The sequence below is a fragment of the Stenella coeruleoalba genome (assembly GCF_951394435.1).
Source record: "Stenella coeruleoalba genome assembly, chromosome: 8".
In the NCBI taxonomy this organism is placed as follows: Eukaryota; Metazoa; Chordata; class Mammalia; order Artiodactyla; family Delphinidae; genus Stenella; species Stenella coeruleoalba.
Window position 1 is genome coordinate 16,056,162 of NC_137154.1, and position 19,854 is coordinate 16,076,015.

The 19,854-nt window shown below is 38.7% G+C and overlaps 1 protein-coding gene across 1 annotated transcript in view; it reads right to left on the bottom strand.

Annotated features, from left to right (window-relative positions):
* The window catches only part of HSD17B12 (hydroxysteroid 17-beta dehydrogenase 12), a 164,446-nt gene that overhangs the window by 40,064 nt on the left and 104,528 nt on the right, over positions 1-19,854 (bottom strand). The window contains exons 5-6 of the mRNA XM_079930682.1: positions 2,607-2,671; positions 1,715-1,759 (exon numbers count right to left, since the gene is read on the bottom strand). Coding sequence (XP_079786808.1) covers positions 1,715-1,759; positions 2,607-2,671 — 110 coding nt within the window. The remainder of the gene's footprint in view (positions 1-1,714; positions 1,760-2,606; positions 2,672-19,854) is intronic.

The window sequence follows — 19,854 nt, forward strand, 5'->3', positions numbered from 1 at the left end:
TTCTCTTGTTGCAGAGCACGAGCTCTAGGCACGCGGCCTTTAGTAGTTGTGGCACGCGGGCTCAGTAGTTGTGGCTCGCGGGCTCTAGAGTGCAGGCCCAGTAGTTGTGGCACACGGGCTTAGTTGCTCCGCGGCATGTGGGATCTTCCCGGACCAGGGCTCGAACCTGTGTTCCCTGCATTGGCAGGCAGATTCTTAACCACTGCGCCACCAGGGAAGTCCCCTTAACCACATTTTAAAAGCATTAATTTTCTGCATGTGGGACTTGATCCAAAGCTAATCACAGATGCACCTGTTTGTATTGATAGTCTGCCTCACAAACTACTTGAGAAAAAATCTTGGTTAATAACAACAACGAAGAGATACAGCGATTATTTGTTTTATAAAATTATTTGTCATATTACAATATGATTCATTAGAGGTGCCTTTAGGTAGCAAGCTACCAAATGCTACACAGTGTGCATGCATCCACAATGCAGCTTTCTTTTTGGTAGAGCTGGTTTCCCTGAATCAACCATATTGCTAAAGACTGAAATTATAAAGACTGAATTAACTACATACTTTAAAAGCAACATATATGTTACACAGGGAGAAGCACGGCCATATAGGAAAAGCCGACCAAGGGTTAAGATTTTAGGGTCCTTTAACTTGAAATCAACCATGTAAGGGTTATGATTTCTCAGGAAATGAAGACCCAAGGAGAGCTTTTCTTTTAAATATCACAATAGAAAAAAGGATCAAGACTACGCCATTGAGTAAAAATTAATAATTACGTTCTTATTTATATTTATCTGGTCACTTCTAATACTTTGGAGCTAAATGGTTTTTTGGTTTTCTTAAATTAGTATATAAGAGTTAATGAAAATAATTAGGCTTTTCCAACACTATGTTCAAATTTAAACTACCCAACATTACGTATGGAAATTCTGCCTCAGGCAATATTTTCTTCTGGTCTGGTATGTATAATCAAGGTGTGATATCTCATTGTAGTTACTGTTAAAATAGAAGGGGAAATGGGAATTCCCTGGCAATCCAGTGGTTAGGACTCCATACTTCCACTGCAGGGGTTTGATCCCCGGTCAGGGAACTAAGATCCTGCATGTCGCACAGTGTGACCAAAAAAAAAAGGGGGGAAATGGTGTTCAGATGCTCATACTTCCTAGCTATTCGTCCTTTTATCATATATTAGCTGTGGTGTCTTTTGTTGGCATATACGAGCGACACGGCTATAATGAATGCCTAGCAACTAGAAATGAGAGTAGTTTTCATGTGTGGCTAATAAAAATCACTCTCATTACCCTATGGTCCCACACTCCCCATACGATGCTTTCCCACAACCTTTAGCTCATCACCTTAAGTAGACCACAGAGGATATGGGATGGAAACAATTTATCAGTGATGAATTATATGCAGATGAAAACTTTGTAAAACAATCCATCTTCAGCCTAAGTTAGTTTGTATAGTCCCAGGGCCTATTACAGTGCTTGCGTATAGGAAGCATTTAATAAATGTTCATTTGTTAAAAAGTAAAACTATACAGACACCTGTTTGGCATTTAGTTCTATTTCCTGAAGACACGAGGAAATAGATCGCTTTCATCTGGAATATATACTTACATCAAAACAAGAGCTGACTGAAATGAACAAACTGATTCAGTGTTTTTAAATAGAAAAAAAACAAAAGAAGATGACATATTTATAAAGAAGATGCTTACCTTGCAAACAGAAAGAACATTAACATTTATCAGTTTCTTGATGGTCTGCAAAAGAAATATTGATAATTTTATATAGATTTGATCATGGAAGTAACCATATTAGATACATATGTAAGTGATCCAGAGATGCATTGAAAGTTTCCCCAGATACAATAAAGAACTTGGAAAATGAGAGGAGTTGGGGCAAAGAGGCAGATTTTATTTTACTCTGTGTTATAGTACTTTTCTACCAAATGCAGCAATTCATACTAATATACAAAATTCAAGGTATATGTACAAGTGAAATGTGCAAGCAAAAAGACATACTAAACCTAAAATAAATATGCAGTTTCCTCTCTGCTAACATGGAAAGGAGAAATTATTGAATCTAAGATTTTCAATAATTTCTTTAAATTTACATATTCCTTCAATGATATGCTTTTCTAGTTTTTATTAAAGAATTATACATGCATCAAGGATATAGTTTTCATTTTGGTAGAGCTAGTTTATCTCAATCAACCATATTGCTTTATATTGATATTAACACATTCATGGTTTTTAAATTGATGTTTAGAATCCTGATACTTAAACAGAGCTGTTTTGATATAATAAAAGTGATAATAAAAAACTGGAGCTATTATTGAAGCTGGCCCTGTACAAATGAGGTGATAAATATTTTCTCATTCAATCCTTCTAACATCTCTGTAAAGCTGCCTATTCTACAGACAGGAGGATGGAGACTAAGTATGGTCGGGTCATTCCCCAGGTAACTCAGGTAGAGTAGAAGGACCAGGGTGTGAACCTCAGCCGTTAGTTGGACTCTAGTGCTCAGAGCCTGAACGTTATACCATATTGTCTCACACACATCTACGTGCATTCTTTTTGTGACCATAATCTATAAAGAACGACTTACACTGTCCAAGTCAGGAACATCCAAAAAGTATTCCGGATACTCATACGATATTCCCACATTGTTCACTGAAATAAGACAAATCATTAGCTGGCTAAAATATACATTTTAGAGATTTACTGAAAAAAAAAAGAGATTAAAGATATCAAGACTAAGATGATACATACAATTACATAAAATGCTGTTTATGTCTAGAGTGACCTGTCCAAAATCTACCTGTAGGGACAGTTCAAATGTTTCCTCCTTCATTAAGCCTTTCTATACCCAACCCCTGGCAAAAGGACTTTTTATTTGCCTCTCAACTTCCCTAGCCCCTTTAAGTATGTGTGTATTCTGCCTCTGTAACACAATTATTTGTAGGTATTGCTTAACCCCTCTCTAGATCTTCAATTTTCATAGTGTAATAGAAAGAGTGGAAAGTACCATTATGTAGGAGACCGGAAACTTGAGTTCTACTTATAACTGTTTCAGAAAATGTATGAATTGAGGTAAGTCACGCATGATACACATCTCAGTTTCTTTACCTCTTAAATGAGAGCTCATTTAATCATTCAACAAAATTTACCATTCATCTATGTGCAAGACGTGTCAGGAACTAGAAAAACCATAAAGAAAAAGGCAGTTTCTGGCATCATGGAGCAAACTATCCAGTAGGAAGAGAAAGGCACTAAACAAAAAGGATTAAAACAATTATTTCATTGCAAAGTACAGAGTGCTATGGGAGCCTGTCCCAGACCTCATCTGGGATACGCGGGAAGGCTTGAAGTTCACAGCGGTTAAATAACTTGCGCAAGATCATGGAGCAACGTAAGGCTAGGATTCAAACTCAGGAAATTTGACTTCAGAGGCTAGGCTCTTAACCAGTACTTTAAAGCCATCCTATGCCTTCATTCAGTATTCAGTTCAGGAAAAACTGTGAGTAATAATTGGATAATAAACAGAAATCTGACAGCAATGTTTAATAAAACTGTAGAGCATCAGAAAGGAAAGGTTTCAACAGCAAAAAGATAATGAAATTCTGGTCGTTCTGCTCAAGCTTATAAGGAATTGGGCCTGATAAACCTGATGGTAGTAATAGTAACTTTTTCAATAGACTAACAAAATTAGCAGTTCAAAGCAATAAGAGTTCTATATTTAGCAGTACGCCAGTCACTTCAGGCTGAGTCTCAAGATTTTACTGGTACAATTCGGTCAGGATGGCTTGAACAAGATCACTGAAACCTGTCTGAAAAGTCTGTAGGCAAAGGACAGTAGCAAAGCAAACTGTATTTAATTCAGATTCTTGCCCATCTGAATAGGGATGGTATCTAAACAAAAAAATAATAGCAGGTTCAAATCCATTTTTATTTTATTCAAAAGGTTCTCCACCCACCAGCGGTCTAGGAATCAATTCTATAAAAGATCTGTTAACAGTTAAGCCAAAACTAGTTGAAGGTGAGGGTTTATGTTCATTCAACTTTGTCTTAACCATCTACAGAATTATAAAGGATGAATGTCTTATTTACAGTGTTACTAAGAGAAACAGCAACAACCAAAATATCTGTTAAAACACTATCCATAAACAAAATATTCTTTACAAAGTCAGTTTAAGATGACAGAATCCTCAAGGAAAGGTTTTTGCCAAATTGTAACATTCTTCATGATTTTAAGAAAATGCTGTCGGGGACTTCTCTGGTGGTCCAGTGGCTAAGACTCCACACTCCCAAAGCAGGGGGCCTGGGTTCGATCCCTGGTCAGGTAACTAGATCCCACATGCCGCAACTAAAAGATCCTGCATGCCGCAACTAAAAGATCCCACGTGCCACAACTAAGACTCAGCGCAGCCAAATAAACAAATAAATATTATTTTAAAAATAAAATAAAGAAAATGCTGTCACATACAGCAAACTCCATCTCTTTTCACTCTCCTGTATCTAGAAAACTTTCTATCTTCAGATCTCTTTCTAGCCCATGGAAATACTAATGCTCTATTTCAAAACTGTAAAGAAAATTGAATAGTGTAATTATAAATATTTGAAGTCCAGATATGGATTAAAGAAAAATATCCAGGAACTCTGTAAGCAGCACAGTTAACTTTGCAATCTTTGCAACTTCTGTTACAAGGCCAAAGTCAAGGTAAAGAAGCCCACACATAACTAAGCAAGCAAGGAAGTGTTACTCTGGGTAAGGCTGTATTTACAACAGAAAATCTTCAGATCTGTCTCTGCTAATCGAGCAAAGGAAAGCCATCAAAGCTATCTACTCATACAGTGAAAACGTGACCATCTATTTAACACAACTCTAAAAGAAAACACAGTCAACACTGAGAACGTTAACCCAAAGAAATAAACAGCATCAGGTATAAGGGTTATACTTTTATAACCAAAATTACACACAGAAAAGAAAAAGGTGTTAAAGCTAGAACAGATCTTTCAGAGCAATGAGCCTGATTTTATGAAGGGAAGTACACGTCAAGGTCACACTGGCAAGTTGTCCTTTACTAGGGACTAGGACTCTTAAATCCCTTCCTGCTTTATTAGCTGCACATTTACTAGTGGAATATATGCTACCCATATTGTCTTCACAATAAGTAATCACTTCAGGGTGCTATTATTTAAGAGTTAAAGAAAAACAACTGTTGCTCTCAAACAGTTATTTCCATAAATTGCACAATAATGTGAATCTTTTGGAAAAGGCAAACTCATTGCAATTTTATTTTGAGACATTAGGTGGCAGCAACAGCCAAACAGCAGGCGGAAAGCTTTCAGGGACTTGGAAAAGGAAGAAAACAGGCTTTGGGTAGGAGGGAAGGATGGAAATATTTCCATTATAATTTAATCTCATTTAGAATGGGTGCATGCAATGCCATCTTCTTATATTAGAGGATTCACTATAGGATTCACCAAACCAAACAATGCCACAAGTTGCTCCAACATTTTTCAGATAGTTGAAATCCCTCTTAAATGGTAGCATTTTAAATTGGCATTAAATATCTGTTCACTAGTGAGTTTTCTTGAATACTTCAAGTGAGGCACCAGAGACAGATTGAACATTTTCTGTTCAATGACCTGAAAAAGCCTTTTAACTCGTGTAACACACCATGTCTTTCAGAAAACGAGGTATGTCCATATAATCTCAGAATTCCAACCACCACAGGACCATGAACATATAAACTACTTCCCATCAGTTTCTCAGTGGAGTTCCAAGATTGGAAGGAGCTCAACAGAAGAGGTGAGGCAGATGGAGAACAGAGGTGAACACAGACCAAGAACAACAACAGGTAAGTGGAAAGAAGGAGGTGGCGAGATCCTCGCAGGGAGGAACTATCAGCGCGCCATGTTCAGCAGTGCTCTCCACGTTCGCCATCCAGAACTTTCTTAAACACCAATACTGATATGTATAGTACTTTAGACTCAGAAAATACACAGAGTATTTCTGAATGTTATATATATATATATATATATATATATTCTAAATTACATCATACTACTGTTTAAAAATCACTTCCACATCTCACACTTTTTAAAAATGACAAGAACATACACAAGATTTGTTTCTTCTAAATTCATTTGCTGCTGCTTCTGAACTCACTGGACTTAGAATCCTTTATCAAAACCAGCTGCTATAGAGATAATGATGTCATTAGGAAATTAGATTTTTGGTATCTGGGTTGGGCATGCGGGAGGAGTAAATGACAATAGATTAGTAGAGAATAAAAGTCCATCTGAACAAACATAATAATAACAGATATGGGTAACCACACAGAGACCACCTTCACTGGCTACCTTTTCCAGATTAATCAGACATAAGAAATCAAGGTGGTTTAAAAATACACTGCCTACAAACACATGAAAGGAGGCTCAACATCACTAATCATTAGAGAAAGGCAAATCAAAACTGCAATGAGGTTATCACCTCACACCAGTGAGAATGGCCATCATCAAAAAATCTACAAACAATAAATGCTGGAGAGGGTGTGGAGAAAACGGAACCTTCTTGCACTGTTGGTGGGAATATAAATTGATACAGCCACTATGGAGAACAGTATGGAGGTTCCTTAAAAAACTAAAAATAGGGGCTTCCCTGGTGGCGCAGTGGTTGAGAGTCCGCCTGCCGATGCAGGGGACGCGGGTTCGTGCCCCGGTCTGGGAAGATCCCACATGCCGCAAAGCAGCTGGGCCCGTGAGCCATGGCCGCTGAGCCTGCGCGTCCGGAGCCTGTGCTCCACAATGGGAGAGGCCACAACAGTGAGAGGCCCACGTACCGCAAAATAAAATAAATTAAATTAATAAATAAATAAAAATAGAACTACCATACGACCCAGCAATCCTACTACTGGGCATATACCCTGAGAAAACCATAATTCAAAAAGAGTTATGTACCACGATGTTCACTGTGGCTCTATTTACAATAGCCAGGGCATGGAAGCAACCTATCAACAGATGAATGGATAAAGAAGATGTGGCACATATATACAATGGAATATTACTCAGCCACAAAAAGAAACGAAATTGAGTTATTTGCAGTGAGGTGGATGGACCTACAGACTATCATACAGAGTGAAGTAAGGCAGAAAGAGAAAAACAAATACCATATGCTAACACATATATATGGCATCTAAAAAAAAAAAGGGTTCTGAAGAACCTAGAGGCAGGACAGGTATAAAGATGCAGACGTAGAGAATGGACTTGAGGACATGGGGAGGGGGAACGGTAAGCTGGGACGAAGTGAGAGAGTGGCATGGACATATATACTCTACCAAATGTAAAACAGATAGCTAGTGGGAAGCAGCCGCATAACACAGGGAGATCAGCTCGGTGCTTTGTGACCACCTAGAGGGGTGGGATAGGGAGGGTGGGAGGGAGACGCAAGAGGGAGGAGATATGGGGATATATGTATATGTATAGCTGATTCACTTTGTTATAAAGCAGAAACTAACACACCATTTTAAAGCAATTATACTCCAATAAAGACATAAAAAAAAAAGCACTGCCTAATGGTTGGGCTTCCTAATATATATGAAATAATGCAAAGTCTTCTGTATTTCCTTATCATATCAAAGTAGAAAATATTATAGTAAGTTTACATTTTGGTCACATTTGTAGTTGGATACACTAATACAGTTCAAGCGCCCATATAAAGCCTAGAGAAATGGAAAACCTATTAGAGTTCGCTAATAAAAATGAATTTTTAAAAATGTTACCTCACTATATTTCAAAATATACTGAATTTTTAAAATGTAGGGGCTTCCCTGGTGGCGCAGTGGTTAAGAATCGCCTGCCGATGCAGGGGACACGGGTTTGAGCCCTAGTCGGGGGAAGATCCCACATGCCGCGGAGCAACTAAGCCCGTGCACCACAACTACTGAGCCTGCACTCTAGAGCCCGCAAGCCACAACTACTGAGTCCACACGACACAACTACTGCAGCCCGCACGCCTAGAGCCCCACAGCAAGAAAAGCCAACGCAATGAGAAGCATGCACAACGCAACGAAGAGTAGCCCCCGCTCATCACAACTAGAGGAAGCCCGCATGCAGCAACGAAGACCCAATGCAGCCAAAAAAATAAAATAAATTAAAAAAAATAAAAATATAGACCAAAGTAACAGCACAAGTAGGGAGAAATACCTCCTGTCTTAAGCTTTTGAACTAGGAGGGGATGGATCTTGGAGTCCAATAGACCCAGGTTTCAGTCCTGGCTCTATTACTACCAGATCTTAACAAGATGCGGGTGACTTCACCCCAACAAGCCTCAGTTTCCTCATCGCCTTTATATATAAAATAGGGATAAGAATTAAATGAGATAATATGCATAAAATCTCTAACCCAATGCCTGGAACATACTAGTATGTTAATAAATGGAGGAGAAAGAGTTGTTATTGCTGTGTGGTCATTTATTCAACAAGTATTCACTGAACTCCTATTTTGCACCCAACACTACCATAGGGGCTGCAGCAAGACAACCAAGGTCTCTCTGTTTTTACTGTTCGCGACCAGCACTGAAGTGGAGAGATCCTTCTAAAAGAGAGCTCTAGGCAACAGTTAACCAGAATAACTTTATACTGATTGAATTTATCCTAATTGTTCCTTTACCCTCTTTACTTCATTCGAGAGGATCTAATCTTACAGTCTGCAGAGTTTGGAAAGTGATGCAAAGAAAATTTCTTCTTTGCCTTATTTAACATATTGCTGTAGCTAGCACATGTTCATACTTTGACAGATGATATTTGGAACACCAAGTAAAACATTTTGCAAACTTTACAGTTTTCCTACACTTGCGAGTAGCAATTTCTAAATAAAAGAGAGTTTACAAGGCTTTAAATCTGCAGCACTTTTACTCAGAAATTGAAAAATTAAGATCCAGTCAGAAGCAACACAACAGAACATTTCACCTCAGCTGTTTAATTATAAATTGCTACGTGACGCTCATTACAAAACCACATAAGATTTGCCATACATAAAGCTGGAAGAGAGGATGAGGAAAGAAGGATGGCAGAAGGTTGGTAGTTAAATCTCAGCGAACGGGAGGAATACGTATCAATTTCATGAATTACGGTTCTACTTACATTTCTGAAATCACAGCTAATTACCCAGTTTTAAGTTAAAGGTTTTGCTTTCATTAATACCGTTAGTGGTTTTTGAATAAAAGGAAATACATATGAATTCAAAGTCTTATTCTCACTTTGGAAATCCAATCCCAGTCAATACATCTAATGGAACTATAAGACACTATACCTAGTCTAATAATGTTCCTGATCCATCTCCTAAAAATTCCATGTACCTATTCTGCTTGCCATGATTGGCTACATCAGGCTTGTGCTTCATTCAACACAAAGGAGGGCATTTATACCACATGCCACTGTCTACTTGAAACTCCACTTGGCTTTCTCACAGCTCTCTCAAGTTTAACATAACCCAAAACGAAATCATCATTCTTCTCTACAGAACTGTCCTGGCTCACAGTCTCCTGTCTTAGAGAAACAGCAGCCAGTTGCTCAAGCTGACCTGGAGGTTGCTAATTAGCAATTGTATAACCCTGGACGATGCATTGAATCACTGTAAGCCTGTTTTCTGTCTGTAAAATGGGTACAGAAATATTAATATCTACCTTATAGGATTGTTGGGGATTAAATGAGATTCATTAGCATGATGCGTGGCATATAAAAAATACTTAATGAAGCTTGGCAATAATAATTAAAAACAACAAACTACCATTATCCTTCTGTCAGACAAGACTTCTGATGAGGACCTCATCAGAAATTAGTCCTATTTCTATTTCCTAAACATGTCTCTAGTCAATTCACTTCTACCCATTCCCATTGCCATCATCCTAATATAAGCCATCCTCATCTTATATTTCATTGCTGAAATAACCTTACTGGTCTCCTTGTGTCAATTCTTGCCCCTTCCACTTGGGAGTCAGAATGATCTCTCTAAAATTTTAGGATGATATCAATTTACTGCTTAAAACTCTACAATGTCTACATTGTCCTTCCAATGAAGTCCAAACATATCAACCTGGTTTTCTAAAGCCTTCTGGGATATGGTGCTGCTTAATCTCCAGACTCTAGCACTATCCCCTTTGCATTCATGCTCTAGATTTACATATCTTCTGTCAGTCCCTCCAACTTGCCAAGCACATTCACCTCAGAGTACATACTGTTTTGTACATACTGTTTCTTCTACTGGGAAACATCTCTTCTCCCAGGGTCAATCAGCATTCAGGTCTCAACTTAAATATTACTTTCTCAGAGAAATCATCTCCAATACTCTTAGCTTCCTTTGTAACATACCCTGTCATTAAATGCAACACATTCCCAACTACTTGTTCACTGGCTGTCTTCTATGAAACCAAAAACAATATCAGTTTTGTTTACTGCTATATCTCTGGAATTATACTTCTTGAATGGGTTAGTGTATGACTGACTGATGAATCAATCAACAAATAGGAAAGAAGAAGGACCTTCAAGATGGCAGAGGAGTAAGGCATGGAGATCACCTTCCTCCCCACAGATACATCAAAAATACATCTACAGGGCTTCCCTGGTGGCGCAGTGGTTGAGAGTCCGCCTACCGATGCAGGGGACATGGGATCGTGCCCCGGTCCGGGAAGATCCCACATGCCGCGGAGCGACTGGACCCATGAGCCATGGCCACTGAGCCTGCGCGTCTGGAGCCTGTGCTCCGCAATGGGAGAGGCCACAGCAGTGAGAGGCCTGCGTACCGCAAAAAAGAAAAAAAAAAAAAAATCTACATGTGGAACAGCTCCTACAGAACATCTACTGAATGCTGGCAGAAGACCTCAGACTCCCCACGTACCAGGCTGTGTGGCTGACAGGGTCTTGATGCTCCAGCTGGGTGTCAGGCCTGAGCCTTGGAGGTGGGAGAGCTGAATTCAGGACACTGGACCACAGAGACCTCTCCGCCCCACGTAATATCAATCGGTGAGAGCTCTCCCAGAGATCTCCATCTCAGCGCTAAGACCTAGCTCCACTCAACAACCAGCAAGCTCCACTGCTGGATACCCCATGTCAAACAACTAGCAAGACAGGAACACAACCCCACCCATTAGCAGAAAGGCTGCCTAAAATCATAATAAGGTTACAGGCACCCCAAAACACACCACCGGACATGGTCCTGCCCACCAGAAAGACAAGATCCAGCCTCATCCACCAGAACACAGGCACCAGTCCCCTCCACCAGGAAACCTACACAACCCACTGAACCAACCTTACCCACTGGGGGCAGGCACCAAAAACAACGGGAACTACGAACCTGCAGCCTGCAAAAAGGAGACCCCAAACACAGTAAGTTAAGCAAAATGAGAAGACAGAGAAATACAGAGCAGATGAAGGAGCAAGGAAAAAACTTACCAGGCCAAACAAATGAAGATGAAGTAGGCAGTCTGCATGAAAAACAATTCAGAGTAATGATAGTAAAGATGATCCAAAATATTGGAAATAGAATGGAGAAAATACAAGACCTAGAAGAACTAAAGAGCAAACAAACAATGATGAACACAAAATAAATGAAATTAAAAATTCTCTAGAAGGAATCAATAGCAGAATAACTGAGGCAGAAGAATGGATAAGTGACCTGGAAGATAAAATAGTGGAAATAACTACCACAGAGCAGAATAAAGAAAAAAGAATGAAAAGAATTGAGGACAGTCTCAGAGACCTCTGGGACAACATTAAACACACCAACGTTCGAACTATAAGGGTCCCAGAAGAAGAAGAGAAAAAGAAAGGGACTGAAAAATATTTGAAGAGATTATAGTCGAAAACTTCCCTAATATGGGAAAGGAAACAGTCAATCAAATCCAGGAAGCACAGAGAGCCTCATACAGGATAAATCCAAGGAAAAACACGCCAAGACACATATTAATCAAACTATCAAAAATTAAATACAAAGAAACAATATTAAAAGCAGCAAGGGAAAACAACAATAAACATACAAGGGAATCCCCAAAAGGTTAACAGCTGATCTTGCAGCAGAAACTCTGCAAGCCAGAAGGGAGTGGAAGGACATATTTAAAGTGATGAAAGGGAAAAACGTACAACCAAGATTACTCTACACAGCAAGGATCTCATTCAGATTTGATGGAGAAAGTAAAACCTTTACAGAGAAGCAAAAGCTAAGAGAATTCAGCACCACCAAACCAGCTTTACAACAAATGCTAAAGGAACTTCTCTAGGCAGGAAACACAAGAAAAGGAAAATACCCACAAAAAAACCCCCAAAACAATTAAGAAAATGGTAATAGGAACATACATATCAATAATTACCATAAATGTAAATGGATTAAATGCTCCAACCAAAAGACACAGAGTGGCTGAATGGATACAAAAACAAGACCTATATACATGCTGTCTACAAGAGACCCACTTCAGACCTAGGGACACGTACAGACTGAAAGTGAGGGGGTGGAAAAAGATATTCCATGCAAATGGAAATCAAAAGAAAGCTGGAGTAGCAATTCTCATATCAGACAAAACAGACTTTAAAATAAAGTCTACTACAAGAGACAAAGAAGGACACTACATAGTAATCAAGGGCTCAATCTGAGAAGAAGATATAACAATTGTAAACATTTATGCACCCAACATAGAAGCACCTCATTACATAAGGCAAATGCTAACAGCCATAAAAGGGGAAATTGACAGTAACACAATAATAGTAGGGGACTTTAACACCCCACTTTCACCAATGGACAGATCATCCAAAATGAAAATAAATAAGGAAACACAAGCTTTAAGTGACACAAACAAGATGGACTTAACTGATACTTATAGGACATTCCATCCACAAACAACAGAATACACTTTCTTCTCAAGTGCTCATGGAACATTCTCCAGGATAGATCATATCTTGGGTCACAAATCAAGCCTTGGTAAATTTAAGAAAATTGAAATAGTATCAAGTATTTTTTCCAACCACAGAGCTATGAGACTAGATATCAATTACAGCAAAAAAAACTGTAAAAAATACAAACACATGGAGGTTAAACAATATGCTACTAAATAACCAAGAGATCACTGAAGAAATCAAAGAGGAAATCAAAAGATACCTAGAAACAAATGAAAATGAAAACATGACAACCCAAAACCTATGGGATGCAGCAAAAGAAGTTCTAACTGGCAAGTCTGTAGCAATACAATCCTACCTCTAGAAACAAGAAAAATCTCAAATAAACAATCTAACCTTACACCTAAAGCAATTAGAGAAAGAAGAACAACAAAAACCCAAAGTTAGCAGAAGGAAAGAAATCATAAAGATCAGAGCAGAAATAAATGAAAAAGAAATGAAGGAAACAATGGCAAAGATCCATAACTAAAAGCTGGTTCTTTGAGAAGATAAACAAAATTGATAAACCTTTAGCGAAACTCATCAAGAAAAAAAGGGAGAACACTCAAATCAACAGAAATAGAAGTGAAAAAGGAGAAGTAACAACTGACACTGCAGAAATACAAAGGATCATGAGAGATTACTACAAGCAACTATATGCCAATAAAATGGACAACCTGGAAGAAATGGACAAATTCTTAGAAAAGCACAACCTTCCGAGACTGAACCAGGAAGAAATAGAAAATATAAACAGACCAATCACAAGCACTGAAATTGAAAGTGTGATTAAAAATCTTGCAACAAACAAAAGCCCAGGACCAGATGGCTTCACAGGCGAATTCTATCAAACATTTAGAGAAGAGCTAATGCCTATCCTTCTCAAACTCTTCCAAAATATAAGGAAACACAAACACAGAGGGAGGAACACTCCCAAACTCATTCTACGAGGCCACCATTACCCCGATACCAAAACCAGACAAAGATGTCACAAAAAAGAAAACTACAGGCCAATATCACTGATGAACACAGACACAAAAAACCTCAACAAAATATTAGCAAACAGAATCTAACAACACATTAAAAGGATCATAAACCCCACTTGATCATGGTGTATCCCAGGAATGCAAGGATTCTTCAATATATGCAAATCAATCAATGTGATACACCATATTAAGAAACTGAAGGATAAAAACCATATGATCATCTCAATAGATGCAGAAAAAGCTTTCGACAAAATTCAACACCCATTTATGATAAAAACCCTCCAGAAAGCAGGCACAGAGGAAACTTACCTCAACATAATAAAGGCCATATATGACAAACCCACAGCCAATATCATCCTCAGTGGTGAACAACTGAAACCATTTCCACTAAGATCAGGAACAAGACAAGGTTGCCCATTCTCACTGCTATTATTCAACATAGTTTTGGAAGTTTTAACCATAGCAATCAGAGAAGAAAAAGAAATAAGGGAAGAGGCCATACATTTTTTCTTTCTACTCTACCAGAACTGTCTCCTTAATCAAGGGGGAAGTTTTGGGAAGTATCCTCACCCCTAGAAGGCATGAAAAATCATACTGTGGAATAACAGAGAAACTCCACCCTCTCTGCAAACTATCATCCTACCATGCTCCTGTAATCCTTTCCTACCTACGTTAGAATAATAGCCTCTGTCCTTTCTTGAGCCTGAGTCATTTTATACCTGGACTACAGGTAAAAAAAAGGAAGGAGGGTATTTCCAAACACTTATCATTGGTGCTCTCTCAACTAACTTTATTTTGCCCTACTATTTTTCGTCCCCTCTCAGCACCCAACTAATCGCCAACCTACCACTACAGTTTCCTCTTTAAGCCTCTCTTCTCCATTTCAAAATGATTTCTCCATGTCTTTCGTTAACTAAAATAGTGATTTCCTCAGGGTGACTGATCCAGCAAGGAGACAGTAAACTGAATGTACTAATCCCGATAAGATGTAAATGAAGATGTCATTGCCCTTTCAGAGATATTTACATTTCAAAAGAAGGCAATTTAAAACTAATTTCTAATTAGTAAAATTCCTGAAATGGGCAAGAAGATAATCTGTAGCGTTATATATTTTTAAACCCTCTGAAGAAGCAAGACTCTTCTACTTGTAACTTCCTTCATCAATTGGGACTGGAAAGCCACATAACTTCCCAGTGCGCTCAAGATTTCTTCCTTCCCAGGGTTCCTAGAAAAGTTTTCCTCAACCCAGTTCCTGTAGGCTTGCGGCTCCCTCTCCTAGGCATCTACTTCCTCTTTCTTTGATACTGAACTATAAGGAAGCCATCTCTGGATCCCAACCAAATTAATTACCTGGGAGTTTGCCATTTTGAAGATCACTGGTCCTTTTCCCCAAGTAACTAAAAATACTCTTGGGTCTTTTGTTTAAAAGCTTTGAAAATTAAGTATAAACAGTTATAGAGTTGGCTGATCTTAACTATTAATCTCTGCTCAAACTATCTTTTAAGATACTTATTCCCAACACTCAACTATTCTCCACCTCAGAACATTCAGGGAAATACTAGGTTGTAGGGGAGAAAAACAGAACACAAATGCTTCCCAAGTATTTCCCATAATCCATAAGGTTGCTTAGGCAAGGATAATCAAGAGGTATTTTTGCATTCAGCTTAGAAGGGAAGGATACCAATTTAAAAATAACCCACCAAATACATTAATAGAACAATTATTCATTTATGAAGGGCATAGGAAGAAAAGAGAATAAAAAGGTCTATTCCAGATTTTGCAATCAATGACTCTTTGCAATCAACTGACTTTTATTATCTATACATATTGTTGTTATTTAAATGATGCTTCCTAATAAAATTATGGGCACTGTGTAGAGACAGGAAAAAGTTGATGGGTAATAAATAGGCCTAAGAAAATAAGCCATCACAGGTTGTCACCCTGTACCAACTGATTCTCTTGACTCTACAAGTTACATAAATAATGATAGTATGGGCTTCCCTGGTGGCACAGTGGTTAAGAATCCGCCTGCCAATGCAGGCGACTCAGGTTCAAGCCCTTGTCCGGAAAGATGCCACATGCCGCGGAGCAACTATGCCCGTGCGCCACAACTACTAAGCCTGCGCTCTAGAGCCCGCGAGCCACAACTACTGAAGCCCACGTGCCTAGAGCCTGTGCTCTGCAACAAGAGAAGCCACCCAATGAGAAGCCCGCGCGCCGCAACGAAGAGTAGCTCCCGCTCACCGCAACTAGAGAAAAGGCCACGCACAGCAACAAAGACCCAAGGCAGCCAAAAAATAAATAAATAAGTTTAAAAAATAATAATAATGATAGTATGGGTGGAGAGGACCTTCACAGCACTTGGCATAGGGAAATTCTTGGTCTAGTATGAATTAAAAGTTTGAATAAAGCTATGGTTGATTTTTTTTTTAAATGAATCACAAAACAAGTAACTATCTTTTTCCAGGAGGACCTTTCTATTTTTACCTCTAGAATAAAGAATGCCACTTTTTAAAAGTTAAAAAAATCATAGTGAAATTTGAAAAAAGTATTCTCTGTGGCATATTTCTAAATGCAAGGCTACTCCCCTGGCCTTGGTAACTTACGCCTCCTGCGATGTATTGTATGAAGTCCTCCAAACCAATCTGGAACACACATGAGAGTCTCTCTTGAGGAATCAAGTGAGCATTATAGCAGTCATATTTTGTTAACTAATTGTTTGCTTATTGAAAGCAGCACTGATGTCATTTTCTCTAAATAGCTGAAGTATTTTAAGTTTTCTCAAATCTGTGTTTCTTGGCCTTTGCCTGAGAGAAGACAGCAGATGCTTACTTATTTTACACACCAGAGTTAAGAATTCATTGTCTCAACCTTACGCATTTATAGTCTTATCAAGTGATGGTGACCTTTCAGCACAAATTCACACAATTCATGGCCATTTTCTTTCTGCTTATCTTATTGAAAACAATGTTTCTTTCAGAACCAATAGCTTTGGCATTTTCCTTTGTAATTCTGAAAATATTAATTTTCTTTATTAAGCACTGACTATACTTTAGTGGTTAGTGCTATTCAAACAAATGGAATGTACCTTGGTGATTTTTATTTCTTTTTATCATTACTGGTTTCATTAATACTCGGTAGACAAAATTCTTTCCTATGACTTAATATGGATTGCTAAATCTTACTAGAAATCAATGTACATGTTTGTTATTTTAGGGAATGTTATAAAGGTGAGACTGACATTAAGCAGAGTTCCGAGGAAGGAGAATAAATAAGATTATTTATTAGATAGATGGGGAGGAAAAAGGGAAGAAAGAAAGTGAAGGGGCTATAGGCCCAGGTAATCATAAAAAAAAAAAAGAAAACATCGGGGCTTCCCTGGTGGTGCAGTGGTTGAGAGTCCACCTGCCGATGCAGGGGACATGGGTTCGTGCCCCAGTCGGGAAGGATCCTACATGCCACGGAGCGGCTGGGCCCGTGAGCCATGGCCACTGAGCCTGCGCGTCCGGAGCCTGTGCTCCGCAACGGGAGATGCCACAACAGTGAGAGGCCCGCGTACCGCAAAAAAACAAAACAAAACAAAACAAAACAAAAAAAGAAAACATCAACACCAGATGCCTCCCACAAGTTCTAGAGGGTTATACCCATACTAGAGAAAGAAATGTAAGATTTGAGTTGAAATATGACCTAGCAATAAGATAAAATTTAGCTCATAAAGGTGTTTTAATAGTTTCCTCAAGAATCTTGACAAATTAAAATTACAATGCAATATATCTGCTAATAAATGTCAATATAATTATACAAAGCTTATGATTAAGGAGACAGTTCTGGTAGAGTAGAAAGAAAACAAAATGTATAGCCAATTAATAGTATAATGTATGTGAAAGTGCTGCTATAAACTTTAAAGGAGTATGTAAACATTAGCTATAATTATTTTTATTATTGATCTGTAACCAACCTAGAAATCAAAAATTAAGTTGTCTGTGTATGTGTGTGTGTGTCTCCATAAGTATTCAATCAGAAGTATTTAATTACAATATAACTTCAAAGCAGGGTTTCTCAACCTCAGCACTGTTGAGATTTTAGACTGATCATTCTTTGCTGGGGGAGTCTGTCCTGTGCACTGAGGGATGTTTAGCAGCATCCCCGCCCTGTACCCACCAGGGGCCAGTAGAACTTCCTCCTCCTCCCCCCTTAATTAGCGACAAACAGAAATGTCTCTGGACATTGCCAGACGCTGCAAAATTGCCCCTGGTTGAAAGCTATGTTAAAGCACAAGAAAAACCTAGAAATTATATTTACGGCTCTCCCGCACAAACTGAGGATGAGAGACAGCCAAGATGAACTAGAGCTAGATATCCATCACTAGGCACATGTGGCTACTGAACACTTAAAAGGTAGCTAGTCCGAACTGAGATATGTTATAAATGTAAAATACACCCTAGACTTGAGGATTTGGTATGAGAAAAAGAATACAAAATGTTTCAAATAACTTTATGTGGATTACATGTTAGTGATAATATTTTGGATATAGTGGGTTAAAATAAAATACATTATAAAAATTCGTTCATTTGTTCCTTTTTGCTTTTTAAAAATGTGGCTACTAGAAATGTTCAAATTAAATGTGTGGTTTGCATTATATTTCCAGTGGACAGTGCTGAACTTGTGCAAAAAATTATCCCTCCTTCACACTATACATTCCAGGCAGCCTTTGATAACAGAGAGCTCCGTCCCCAGTTTTCTCTTTACCTTCTCTCCATTCTCCTTGGATTAGCTCCAGTTTCCTTTCTTCAGTGAGATTACTACTCAGAGATGACTTACCTCCAAACTCTATCTCTAGTTAGGAGCTCTACCAAAACCTAGATCCATATGTCCACTATCGACTTAACAACCCCACTTGGACATCCTAGAGGAACCCCAAACTTAAGTGATCCTCATTCGCAAAAAGGCTCCTCCTCCAGGATTCCCCATTTCATTAGATGGCACTATTGACACAGATGTTCAAGCCAGAAACCTGAAGGTCATCATGAGTTCTCTTGCAATCTCTCACAAGTAGAGTCCTGCTTCCTCTACTCCCTATTTCTGGAATCGTCCTTTTTCCTAACACTGGCTAGGCCAAGTCACCATTATTTCTCCCCATATCAACTCCATCATCCCTTTTACCCTCTTATTACACCCTGCCCTCCTCATCTCAACACTTAGCCCACAAGTAACTATTTTTGATTAGGGCTGTCTTTCCCTTTAGAACATTATACTACATAAAGCCAGGCACTTTCCTGTTCATTGTTGTCTCCAGTTCATTGACTGACGAATGAATGAATGAATGAATGAATGAATAAAGAGGGGTGTAAACTGCCGACTCACAGGTTGCAATTTACTAAGGGGCTGGACTACAAAAGCAGTGGTTCCATTAGCATATGTGGCCCAGGAAAATATCAACCCTTAGGTCTAAATATCAATGTACCCTCATCCTTAACAGATCTATCTATTGTGCATAAAATCACACTGCAGACTTTCTATATACTGGGTCAGGAAAGAACAGCTGAAGAGTGCCTTTTATAACCCTCCAGCCCAGCAGCAAACCTGATGCCTGACATCTTCCATTTTCAATGGCATAGTCTCAGAGTAGCTATAGTTTCAAAGTTACCCAGTGAAAAGCAGCTGAATTTTATACAAAGCTAAGAACAACTGTGATTAACTGAACCACTCCTGAAACAAAGTTATTCTCCAAGAACACAAGTTCAAAATAAGTCTCCTCTCATTAGGGATCCTTGATCCCCCTCCTTGCCTAAGCCAGCCTTCACTCTCCAGTCCACAACTAGTTTGAAAGGGGTTTGGATGGACTATGGCAGTGTCTATCCTAACTAGGAAGTTACAGCTACTACTGACTTGGAATTTTTTAAAAATTGAGAATTTTACAGATGTTAGCTGTGCTTTAGGTTAA